This window comes from Rhinatrema bivittatum, chromosome 2 (genome assembly GCF_901001135.1).
Source record: "Rhinatrema bivittatum chromosome 2, aRhiBiv1.1, whole genome shotgun sequence".
Taxonomy (NCBI): Eukaryota; Metazoa; Chordata; class Amphibia; order Gymnophiona; family Rhinatrematidae; genus Rhinatrema; species Rhinatrema bivittatum.
In genome coordinates, this window is record NC_042616.1 from 665,150,311 (window position 1) to 665,163,713 (window position 13,403).

At 42.3% G+C, this 13,403-nt stretch overlaps 1 protein-coding gene across 1 annotated transcript in view; it reads right to left on the reverse strand.

The window, feature by feature from the left end:
* Positions 1-1,304: 1,304 nt before the first annotated feature.
* The window catches only part of TRAM1 (translocation associated membrane protein 1), a 107,671-nt gene continuing 95,572 nt past the window's right edge, over positions 1,305-13,403 (reverse strand). The window contains exon 11 of the mRNA XM_029591447.1: positions 1,305-3,459. Within this exon, the coding sequence (XP_029447307.1) occupies positions 3,386-3,459 (74 nt within the window). The 3' untranslated portion in view covers positions 1,305-3,385. The remainder of the gene's footprint in view (positions 3,460-13,403) is intronic.

Below are 13,403 nucleotides of genomic sequence, written 5' to 3' on the forward strand. Positions count from 1 at the left end.
TGTGCTGCCCACTACAAGAGACTGCAGTTATAGTCCATTTTGCTTTATTCACAAAGCAAATTTATCCCATGTATGAGGCCAAGTAAGTGTTCCCCTCTGTAAAGAAAACCCATGTCAGGTCATAGTGCAGTAGTCAAAAAAGAAAATAGAATATTAGGAAAGGAATGGAAGAATAAAACAGAATATCATCATATCTCTGCATCACTATGTGGTAACCACACCTAGAGTACTGTGTGCAGTTCTGGTCATCACAGTTCACAAAAAGATATAGTGGTACAGAGAAAAAGCAACCAAAATGATAAAGAGAATGGAACAACTCTTCTTTGAAGAAATGTTAAAGAGGTTAGAACCCTTCAGTTTGGAGAAGACAGCTGAGAGGAGATACGAGGCCTATAACATCATGCATGGTAGAACAGGTAAAAGTGAATCAATTGTTTACTCTTTCAAAAAAATAAAAATACTAGAGGACACTCCATGCAGTTACTAAACAGCACCTTTAAAACAAAATCGGTGAAAATATTTCACAATGTACAATTAAGCTCTGGAATTCATTGCCAGAGGATGTGGCAAAGGCAGTTAGTGTAGCTGGGTTTAAGAAAGGTATGGATAAGTTCCAGAAGAAAAGTTCTTGAACTGTTAGTAACCAGGAAGGACTTCGGGAAAACCACTGCTTATCCCTGGATGTTAGCAGCATGGGATCTAGTTACTGTTTGGGATCCTGCCAGGTACTTATGACCTGACTTGGCCACTGCTGGAAACAGGATACTGGGCTTGCTGGTCCTTTGGTCTGACCCAATATGGCAGCTCTTATGTTCATGGTCTGATGTGAACACAGTGCCACCAGAGGTCCTTCCACTGACCAGCACTGAGTAAAACGCCCCATTTCATTTTAGTGCTTTCATAATTTTCTTACCCTGGGAGCCTGGAAACAATTTTGCTTCTTTTATAACTTTTTTCCTCTGCCCCAGACGTGCTAGGATACCTGGGCAAGTCAGTGAATTACCCGCACTGGCTCCAAGGTCTGGAGGGAAAAATCTTCTGTGGGAATGCTCTGACAGTGCTTGCTGTCAGGGGTCCCATCAGTATGACAGCAGCTATCTTCTCCTCCTCCCTGGGCATGAATGTGTCACCGCAGCAGATGCAAACTAGTTTTAAATTGCAAAACGGAGAGGCTTTGGTTAAAGTGGCTTGAAAAGCATTCCGAGATAGCAGCACCATACAAATCCCAATTATTACTTTCAAGGCTAGTGAAATTGGCTTTTTTGTTGTTGTTGATGCTTAAGTAAATCAAAATGATTTAAAAATAACTTAGAAAGTTCTTTTATTTCTACTTGTGCAAAATAAACTTTACAGAATTGCTAGTAGAAATAAACCGAATAATGCACGACACAGAAAAGTAAAAAAAAAAAATAAAAAAAAAAATTATATATATATTTTGGTGCGATATCCTTTTTCATTTGTCCAATACAGAGTGTAACCAGAGGTCAGAATGACATTTACAATTTGCCTTACACAATATAATACTCCAGTTGTTGAGTAAAAACTGAAGGTCTAACTTGCTAGTGTACAGTGGGTATTTTGTTGGTTACCGGGAATGTGGTAGAGGAACAAGTTATAAACTAATACAAATATGGCAAAAAAAAAAAAAAGTAATCCAGAGCTGCGACATATTTAACTCTGAACACCACTACTAAAACTAACTTTTTATGCATAGTAAAAATGTATAAAACTGGTCCCATAAAAGAAAAAAAAAATTAACTAAAGCAATGATACTTTGCTCCCAAAGGCCTTTACAGCTATCAAAGTAACAGCCCAGGACACCCACAGATTAATTTTTCAAAAGCTGTCAAAGCTTTCATTAGTAAAGATATAAATATATATTATTTTTATCCAAAATATATATATGTCATATATAGAGAACCATGTCTTATGTTTCACAACAAATGATGGAGGAAAAGCAACAGTTCTGACATAATGGGTGTCCAGGCAAATTGTTGAAAAGGATCCCTAATGGCCACATCCTCTCAATGTCCATCCAATCCACACATCGGTATTTCTAATACGGGGGAGAAATCATTCCAACATCATGAATCATGTAGGTAAAGTGTGGCGGTGTCCAATAAGTCGTCCATGTTGTAAATAGCAAGTTTATCCGTAGGTTTATACTGTGCAAGAAGCCTCAGCATCCCATTACTTGTGAACTAAAAAGGGCAGCTCACATCAGACCATTTTGTCTTTATGATATATAGATATACATATATATTTTTTTTTCTCTCAATGTGTGTAATACATACACAAACAGTAATATATATATATATATATATATATATATATATATATTTTAAACACACATTGAGAGAAATAGGTCACCAGCTTTAAAATATTTAAGGCATTCAGATGGAGAGCATTTGCTTCTTTACAGACAAGTATTTTTTTGTGTGTTCAAGTTGATTCATCCTGATGGCATTTGCTTTAGGCCGATTAAAAAAAACATTTACACACAACATGCAGGCAGCAGAATGCAATTTTCCCCATATTGCCCTGCCAATATGTCCTGCTCTGGAGGGATCACTGCTAGGGGTTCTCCATGCCTGTTCAATTCTTGACTTCTCCGCTGGGACTAGAACGAAGGGGGCTAATCTAAGTCAACTGTGAGAATATGGTTTTATAGTGATGTGGACACCTCCACTGGGAGCTAGAGACTAATCAAGCCACTTCGCATGGACCATACACTGGCTTCTCAGATAAGCTTTGGTCACTACTAATCAGTCAGCTTCAAATGGTGACCTCCAGCTGAAAGGCTCTGGCTTGACCATGCCACTCCACTAATCCAGCCACTGCTTTTTTTTTTAATAAAAGTAAAGCCATTGTTGCTAAAGGCAACAGCTGACATTTATGCTGTAAATACTACTCATAAAACATTTTTAGTGGTTGTGGGGTTCAGATTCTTTGATTGTTAACTACTGATAGAAAGCTAAACATCTAAAATAAATCCAAATATCTGACATATTTCAATTACATTTCATTGCACATGTCACCGTGAGCAGGAACTTGAAAACTTAATGTTGTAGAACATGATAGATCACTGAAAAAACAACTAGAAGGAACCACATAGTTCCTCACCTACCCTAAGAAGTGTGGGGAGGATTGTTTTTTCAGCATTTCTAACTATTCAAAGTTAATTAAAAAAAAAAAAAAAAAAAAAAAGGGGGGTCTTGGTCCCCAGTGTGGTTTTTGTTTTTGGACAAAAAAATTACATGAAATATAGAAGAATCAAGACATGGGCTGTATTTCTTGTGTAACAGCAAGACCTTGTGTGCTGAAGGGCTTTTCTAGAAAGAAGCAAATTTCTTTGGGAACATCAGAGATTGTATATCATTTTTGCTTATGAGGATTTTTCTTTCTTGTTACGAGGTGAGTCTGCTCCATTTGATGTCACAGTTCCATTTATCCCATTTTCTGAAACAAGAAATAGCTTAGTCAATAAAATGTATTTTTTTACACGCATTATCAAAGGCAGATGACTTAATGTGGACAAGTGCAAGGTGTTGCATAAAGGGAAAAATAACCCTTGCTGTAGTTACACAATGTTAGGTTCCATATTAGGGGCTATCACCCAGGAAAGAGATCTAGACATCATAGTGGATAATACTTTAAAATCAGCTCAGTGTGCTACAGCAGTCAAAAAAGCAAACAATGTTGGGAATTATTAGCAAGGGAATGGTTAATAAAACGGAAAATGTCATAATGCCTCTGTATCGCTCCATGGTGAGACCACACCTTGAATACTGTGTACAATTCTGGTCGCCGCATCTCAAAAAAGATATAGCTGCGATGGAGAAGGTACAGAGAAGGGCAACCAAAATGATAAAGGGGATGGAACAGCTCCCCTATAAGGAAAGGCTGAAGAGGTTAGGGCCGTTCAGCTTGGAGAAGAGACGGCTGAGGGGGGATATGATAGAGGTCTTTAAGATCATGAGAGGTCTTGAATGAGTAGATGTGCCTCTGTTATTTACACATTCGAATAATAGAAGGACTAGGGGGCATTCCATGAAGTTAGCACGTAGCACATTTAAGACTAATCAGAGAAAATTCTTTTTCACTCAACGTACAATAAAGCTCTGGAATGTGTTGCCAGAGGATGTGGTTAGTGCAGTTAGTGTAGCTGGGTTCAAAAAAGGTTTGGATAAGTTCTTGGAGGAAAAGTCCATTAACGGCTATTAATCAAGTTTACTTAGGGAATAGCCACTGCTATTAATTGCATCAGTAGCATGGGATCTTCTTAGTGTTTGGATAATTGCCAGGTTCTTACGGCCTGGATTGGCCTCTGTTGGAAACAGGATGCTGGGCTTGATGGACCCTTGGTCTGACCCAGCATGGCAATTTCTTATGTTCTAATCACAATGAAGACGTATCAGTAACTTACTAAATTTTATCCAAGAGACCCTCGTCTCTGGTTCTGTAGTTCTGCCTTTTGCCACCTGGGTTTGTGGCTAGGACCTAATTTACATACACAATGGGCAAAGCTCAACCTAAGTCAGTGGTTTCCAACCTTTTTTTTTTCTTTAGCAGGACAGGATTCACTTCATTGTAGCACACACCACAAGCTTCCCCATCATCACTTTCTCTTCTCTATCTCCACATCCTTCCCTCTCCCCCCATTCCTTGGCACTATTATTTTATCTTCCTCCAGCTTCTCCCACAGCATCACCACCATCTTCTCCTCCCTTCCCCCACTCCCCAGCATTGTCATCTTCTTTTCTCTCTGCCTTGCTATCTTCACCTTCCCGCTCCTGCCCACTCACCCCCCCATAATCGTCACTTTCCCTCTCCCCCAAGCCCGGGTATCACCATCCCTTCCCCTCCTGGCACCCTGATAAGCCCATCCACTCTAACATCATCTGGGTGCTGGGTCTGCAGGCACCGTGGGACACCAGCAGGCCCTGAAAAATCTAACCTGCCTTCTGGAACTGCTCCTTAGCTTTTAAACATCATGGAACAGCCTTTAATCATCCTAGAAGCTTACACCAGATTAATATTAAACCAGCTGCCTTACTACTACTAACAATGTCTGCCTTCTCCCTTATAATGTTAAACATACAGTATTAAAAAAAAAATTTGCACCATGTTGTGAATATATCGATTCCATCTATTCGTATGAATCTCTTGTAATCTCGCCTCTTCAGTGATAAACATCTGCTTAGTATATACAGTCTACCTGAACATCTTGTCCCACAATGTATCACCTTTGATAAAAGTTCTATCTACTTTAAAATTGGACCTAAATAACACCGCTGTCCTTGGAGACTCTGCATACAGCCCATGGCTGGCCTGGGGTGGGAGCAATAATGTTAACCTTCCAACTCACAGAGAGGGCCACATGTTAAATCTTATTATTAACCCTGATCTGCCGACAGCACACAAAAGTTCCATGATCTGATCATTTTCTGATCTCTTGCAACTGTTTATTGAAACCTCAAACTAGCCAAACTAATGATCGGCCCTTCTATGCGGTAAAGAGAGGTCATTTTGATATTGTTCACTTCAAAGATTTGCTGCTTCCTAAAATAGCTGCTTTCCAAGTTTGTGATGTTGATCAGGCTGTCAAATCCTACCATAATTTAATACAGGCTGTTGCTGATAAAGAAGCACCGGTTAAAATTGTTTTCCTAAAGCATAGTAAGTACACCCATTGGTACACATCTTGAAAAGCCATGAAACAGGTGTTTAAGACACTTGGAACAGAGATGGCAGAGACAAGCATCTGCAATAACAAACAGCCTATTTACTGCAATTATCAACATACTGTAATAAATTGATTGCGACTGAAAAGCAATATTACTCCAGTAGAATACATACAGTTGGAAATAATTTTTTCATATTGTCAAATCATTAACTGCCTCATCTAAATGGGTGGGCACACCTGACAGATGTAATCAATTTTCTGATTTCTTAATTAATAAGATTTAAATGACAAGTGAAAGCTTCATATCCAGCTCAACTAATTTAACAGAAAATATTGCTCTAGATCAGTGGTTCTCAACCTTTTTTCTGTCGGGACACACCTGACAGATGGTTCTCACATGCGTGACACACTGACCCATGATCGTCACAGGGCTAGATGTAAATGTACAGTTTGCATCCACGGGAACCCCCCTGATCCACAATAATGGATGTAAAGCAGAATTATGACATTCCCCATTCAACTCATCTACAAAAAAGATATTCTGGTTCTGGTGTCATCTCAGTAACAGCAACTCAAACTCCTTCTACTTTCAGGCTCAATAGCCCTACTTATGAAAAGACAGCAGTTTACCACCAATGCATGTCCTCTTGAGAAAACGCAACAAATAAGACTGATAAAACACTTACATGCTAGTAAAATATCTCTGTAACAGACACAGAACCGACCTAACATACTCCCAGGATCTGTAGTAATGCACATAAACTAATCCACACACAGTTACACCTGTATTATGGAATACACTCAAACAGGAGCAACCCTATCTATGAAAAGGCAACACTATAAATATTAAAATCAGGCCCTAAAAACCAATACTCCTCTTATTAGGAAAACAGAACTAACAAGCAGCTATAGATCCCCACACAGAAATAATTGTAAAACTATACTAATAAGCAGAATAAATGTTTCACAACAACTATGAACAGAATAACATCCAACAATTAAAAACTCATAAAAACTATTAAAAATACTCCAAACACCAATAAAATATTTCAAAAAAAGCAGACACATCACATAATATTAAATAATTAAAATGGCAGTCAATCAAGAAAAATAAACTTAAAAAGCCACCTTTACTTACCCCCTCCAGCAGCTGTCCTACTCCTCTTCCATGCAGGCTGTAGCACACACCAGAAGCAGCAGTAGTGGCTAAGCTCTATACTCATGGTCCTCTTCCTTAGGGCCCATGTCTCTCACACACACACACCATACCAGTCATGCCCCCATGACCAGTTTCTGTCTCTCACACACCAATCATCTCCCAGTCTTTGACAAACACACCAGTCACCTTCCTGAACAGTTTCTCTCATGCCATACACACACACACAGGCTTCCCACTCCCGTGTTCCACTTACATATATGGGCTTCTCACTCTCATAATCACTTTCTCTTTCTCACATACACTCACCAGTCTCTCACTCCCATGCTTGTTCTCTCCACATGCACAGGCTTCTCATTCCCATAATCACTTTCTTTCTCTCACACATACACACACACCAGTCACCTGATCTCTCTCATGCATACACACACACAGGCTTCCCACTCCCATGTTCTCTTTCAGATATACAGGCTTCTCACTCCCGTGCTGTATCTCACACACTCCCATGCTCACTCTTCACATGCACAGGCTTCTTATTCCCATAATCACTTTCTTTCTCTCTCTCACATACACACAAACACACACCAGTCACTTGATCTCTCTCATGCATATACACACACACATAGGCTTCCCACTCTCATGTTCTCTTTCAGATATACAGGCTTCTCACTCCCATGCTGTGTCTCACACACACACAGGTTTCTCACTCCCATGCCCACTCTTCACCTGCACAGGCTTTTCATTCCCATAATCACTTTCTCTCTCTCACACATACACACACACCCGTCACCTGATCTCTCTCATGCATACACACACACAGGCTTCCCACTCCCATGTTCTCTTTCAGATATACAGGCTTCTCACTCCCGTGCTGTATCTCACACACTCCCATGCTCACTCTTCACATGCACAGGCTTCTTATTCCCACATACACATACACACACACCCGTCACCTGATCTCTCTCATGCATGCATACACACACATACACAGGCTTCCCACTTCCATGTTCTGTCTTACATACACAGGCTTCTCCCTCCCATGCTGTGTCTCACACACACCCAGGTTCTCACTCCCATGCTCACTCTCTTCACATGCACAGGCTTCTCATTCCCATAATCACTTTCTCTGTTACACACACATACACACACACCAGTCTCTCTCTCTCATTTCCATGCTCGCTCTCCACGTGCACAGGCTTCTCATTCCCTGAATCACATTCTCTCTCTCACATTCACATACACACCAGTCACACCGTCACCTTACCAACCAGTCTCTCTCATATACATGCACACACACAGGCTTCCCACTCCCATGCTTTCTCACATACCCAGATTTCTCACCATGCTTTTTCTCTCTCTCTCTCTCTCTCACACACACACAAACACACATCCCTGACTGTCTCACATACACATCAGTCATCTCCTTGAGCAGTCACTTTCATTGTCTCTCACATATACACATACATCAGCTCTCTGACCAGTTTCTCTCAATCACACACATACTCTCGATCAAATACATTCTCTCACTTACACACAGGCTCTCAATCACACACAGGCTGGCTGGCTGCTTCTCTCTCTTTCTGTCACTCACTTCCTCTCTCTCTCCCTCCCCCCCCCCCCCCCCCCCAACGGTAGCTGCTCCTCCTCCTCCAGCCCCCGCAGGCCAATAAGGAAGAATTCCATCGATCGCGGGAGGCTCCTGCTGCTCTCTCCTCTCCCGATTACCGTCTGCTGCAATAGCTTGGGGGCCGATGCTGCAGCGGCCGCTGCTACTTCATCACGCGGCACGGCCTTTCTTCTTCCCGCGCACCGCGTATCACTTCCTGGTCCGGGGGGGGGAATGCAGGCGCGGGAAGAAGAAAAGGCCAGCCGCGGATGCCACAGATTTTTTTTTTTTTTGCACCGCTGCCGTTGCCGCTGGGCTTGAACGTGCTGATAGCCCGGCGGCAACGGCAGCGGTGCAAAAAAAAAAAAATCTGTGGCATCCGCGGCTGGCCTTTTCTTCTTCCCGCGCCTGCATTCCCCCCCCCCCGGACCAGGAAGTGGTGCGCGGGAAGAAGAAAGGCCGTGCCGCGTGATAAACTAGCAGCGGCCGCTGCTAGTTTATCACGCGGCACGGCCTTTCTTCTTCCCGCGCCTGCATCCCCCCCCCACCCCGGACCCGGAACAGGAAGTGGTGCGCGGGAAGAAGAAAGGCCGTGCCGCGTGAGAAAGGCCGTGCCTGCTAGTTTATCACGCGGCACGGCCTTTCTTCTTCCCGCGCATCACTTCCTGTTCCGGGTCCGGGGGGGGGGGGGGGGATGCAGGCGCGGGAAGAAGAAAAGGGCAGCCGCGGATGCCACAGCTTTTTTTTTTTTTTTTGCACCGCTGCCGTTCCCGCTGGGCTTGAACGTGCTGATAGCCCGGCGGCAACGGCAGCAGGGAAGAACGAGCAGCGGGAGGGACCGGGAGCCACGCGACACACCTGCCGGTGCTTGGCGACACACTGGTGTGTCGCGACGCACCGGTTGAGAACCGCTGCTCTAGATTATCCCCTTTGGTAAAACTTCAATTCCATTTCAAGCAGCAAAATCTCCTGTATCACTGTGAGAATGCATTCATCGTTTCCACGGAAACTTTTTTCCCATTGGGACACTTCTCCCTTCACTGAAACAAGTCTCAATTAGACCTATACTGAAAAAGGCTAATGTTGACCCATCAATCTTATTCAACTATGTTCCAATCTCATCTTTGTCCTTCTTCGCTAAGGTGATAGAAGCAGCAGTATTGGAACAGTTTACTGATTTCTTAACAGAAAAGATCAATCCTTCACCTGTTTGGCTTCAAGACAGCATTTAGTACCAATAATCTTCTCCTGTCCAACTTTGATACTATAATAAGGGGTTTTGATTATGAATGTCAATTACGCGATGGTTCTGCGAGGCACACGTTACCACTGAATACTTATCTCAAGGCTGCAGTCTGTTGGTATTGCTGGTATGGTCCTTCAATAGTATTCTTCACACCTCTCCCACCATTCACAACAAATTAGAATAAGAAATGCTGTCGCAGACTGGTAGCCAGTTACTACCAGAGTGCCATAAAGTTCATCCTTGACAGCAATGATATTCACAACATACCGTAGTAATGATGGCAGAAAAGACCAAATGGTCAATCCAGTCTGTCCTGCAACTTTCTGGTAGCAACTGCTGCCCTGTGCAGATTACCCCCATGTTTCTAACAAGGGCAGTAATATTTACAATCAAAAACCAAGCAACTCTGAAACCCATAACAAAATTACTGCTAGCAACATGTTTATGGGGACGAGCAGCTTTCCTGATAATTCAGACAATGTTGCTTGCAGTGCTTTGCTTTTAGACTTGGCCATAGAAGCTGTCCTGTGCGTATCCGTACCCCAGACCGTAAACGTTTAGGCCTGGCACTGGCTGCTGTCTGAATCCAATCCTCCTTTTCCCCCCACTGTCAAAGCAGAAAGCCATGTTGCATATACACCAAAAACATTAAGGTTAATTGGTCAATTCTGTCACTCCACGCTGGTTACCCCCATACAAACTTTACTTCATTTCCAACCTCTAGCCTTTAGAGGTCTGCAGTGTTTATCCCATGCACTTTGAATTCATTTACTGTTTGCGTCCTCACCACCTCTTCCAAAAGAGCATTGTAAGCATCTACCACTTTTTCCATGAAGAAAGATTTGCTGATGTTGGTTCAGTCGTCCCCCATAGTTTCATTTCATGACATCTAGTTCTACAGGTTCCTTTCTAACAGAAAATGGTCAAAGTTTGTGCATCATTAAAACCTTTCAGGTATCTGAAGGTCTGTATCTTATTTCCCCTGCAGATCCTCTTTTCCAGGGTATACGTATTCAGATCCTTCAGCCTCTCCTCATAAATCCTCCAATACAGTCCCCCCCACCCCATTTTAGTCACTTTTTAATTTAAATTTTTTTTTTTTTTAATTTTAGTCTGGACTGCTTCTGTCCTGTTTATATTCTTTTTGAGATATGAGCACTGAACTCAGTACTCCAGATGAGGCCTTACCAAGGACCTGTACAAGGGCATTATCACCTTTTGCATACTGGTTATTTTTTCTCTATGCAGCCCAGCATTCTTCTGGCTTAAGCTATTGCCTTGATACACAGCTTCAGAGTCTTCAGATCACCAGACATTATTACCCCAAGGTCCCTCTCCCCATCCGTGCACATTAGTTTTTCACCCCCGATCACATACAGTTCTTTTGGAATACCACACCCCAGATGCATGACTCTGCACTTCTTGGTATACATCTAATCTATATATCTATATCACTCCACTCGGCAAGGTCTATGGGAGCAATTTAAAATCGAAAGCTGACTGCAAGTTTTGCACCTCTACCATCTGCTGGAGACTGAGAATGCTGAACAACTGAAGCTAGTACATAGTTTTATGTACCAGCAATACAATAAAGCTTTTGCTTTGTCTACATCTGCTGGTCTGGGAGAAAAATCCAATCACCTGGACTGGTCTGAGGGACAATAAGAAAACAATCAATCATTCTATAAGCTGTATATTTTAAGGAGGTTGAAGCCATTCCTTGAACCTTGTGATTTTTGCTTTGTATTATGATCTCTATTCTAAATAGTCTGTATTATTGTAATTCATTGAATCTTGGGTTAACAACTTGCTCTATTCAGGCCCTGCAAATAGTCCAGAATTTGGCAGCAAAAATACTAGCAAGTACAAAATGCATTTCCATTACACTCCTTTTCTGATGTCATTGCACTGGTTCTGATACAATGTCGTATTGAGTTTAAACTTGTGTCTTTGATACACAAACTATTACTCTGGATTAACACCAATCTTACAAATCTACAGGCCAACTAGACTGCTGTGTTTGGTAAACAAATTTCTCCTTGAAATTACATCTTATAACTAGGGATACAGATTTCTCAGTTGAATTCTATAAATCAGAGACCTGCATTGCCAGCATCACTCTGTATGACCATCTGCTCAAAAACTTTCAAGAAAGCTCTAAAGACTTACTTATTCAGTCAGGCATTTAAAATAACCCAAGCTCTGACCCAAGAAAAGATCCAAGCAACAGGCGTTGTGATGAAATGGCTTTTGAGTGATGCAATTTAAGCTGTGTGTTCATTTTCTTTTATATTTGTTTTTATTATGTACGTACCCAATTGCAATCCGCCTTGGGCATATCATTTGTGAATGTGGAAAATCAATCTTTTAAAATCAAATTTGTTTTCCCTCCACCCCCTGGCATTACCTTCTCCTCCCCACTTCCTGGCATCATAATCTGTCCATCTCTCTCCCCAACCCTCTGGCATCCTCACCTTCCCTTCCCACTCACGCCTCACCCTGTGGCACACACAGCTGTCCCTTTTTCCCCTCCATGTCCTGGAATAGCAGACATCCGTGAGAAGGCTTATCTAATGCTGCCTCTTTCGCCTTTGTCGTGTCCTTCTGTAACTGGAATTGCATGGGGTTAGCAGGTCTGGCAAGAGTGCAGGGCCCTGTGCAGTTTTTATTGAAGAGGAGGGGAAGCAGGAGCAGCTGTAAATAAGTCTGCTCTCTGCACGGAAAGAGAAAATGAAGACCTGAAGCTGTGGCACCCCTGACCTTCAGTCACAGCGCAGCAGTTGGGAAGTGCTGATTTAAGTGAGGGTCCTTGTGGTAGCAGCAAATCTAACTGCTGGGTTCCTGTATACTGGAAGCAAGATGGCCCAGCTAAATGCAAGAACATGTAGTTTGCATTTTAGATTACTTGCCTTTTCCACAGTCAAGCTCATTTCCCTGCCCAAGAGGACTTACAATCTGAGTTGTACCTGAGGCAATGGATAGTGAAGTGTCTTGCCCAAGGTGCCAAGGAGCGTTTGTGGAAGCAGCAGGCTTTGAAGCCTAGCTTCCCTGGTTTCAGCCTACTGCTCTAAACACTAGGCTAACTCCTCCACTCATCTTGAAGGGCAATTATACTGTTGCTAAAGTCTGCTGATAATTGGTTTAAGAAACAAAATACAAAAAAACATAGAATTACATTTTTTTTTTTTAAAATGGTTACATCATTATGAGGGCTTCTGCAATGGGATAATACTTACTGGAGCTTTGTCGACTGGCTGAAAGAAATGTTCCACCTTTTAATACATATGCTGTTGTACTGTTTCCCAGTACTGCAGAAGTGTATATATTTATTTTTTAACAGAATAATTATATGCAGACGCAGTGTTCCCAGCCCTCCTCCAAAAAGGGAGACCCAATCAGCCCTTGTTCAAGAGTGACTCCTAGTGAGCCAAGCTTCGGGTGTGTATGTACACCGGGCTCTGTGACCCTAATCAGGAACTGCCACTGCTGGTTGGGTTAAAATGAGAACCCTTCCCTCCAGTAACTGAATGAAGGGTCATAGCTGTAGCCAAAGTTGGGATAAGCTGCAACTGAACTGGAAGTTTAAAGGAAGAGGAGGAAATTATTAGGGGGAGAGCAGGAGAGATGACAACTGTTTAATAAAGGCTTTCCGAGTCATTTGTTAAGTATGCATTTTTAGTTTCCTCTCAAAAACAACTTTTACCATTTA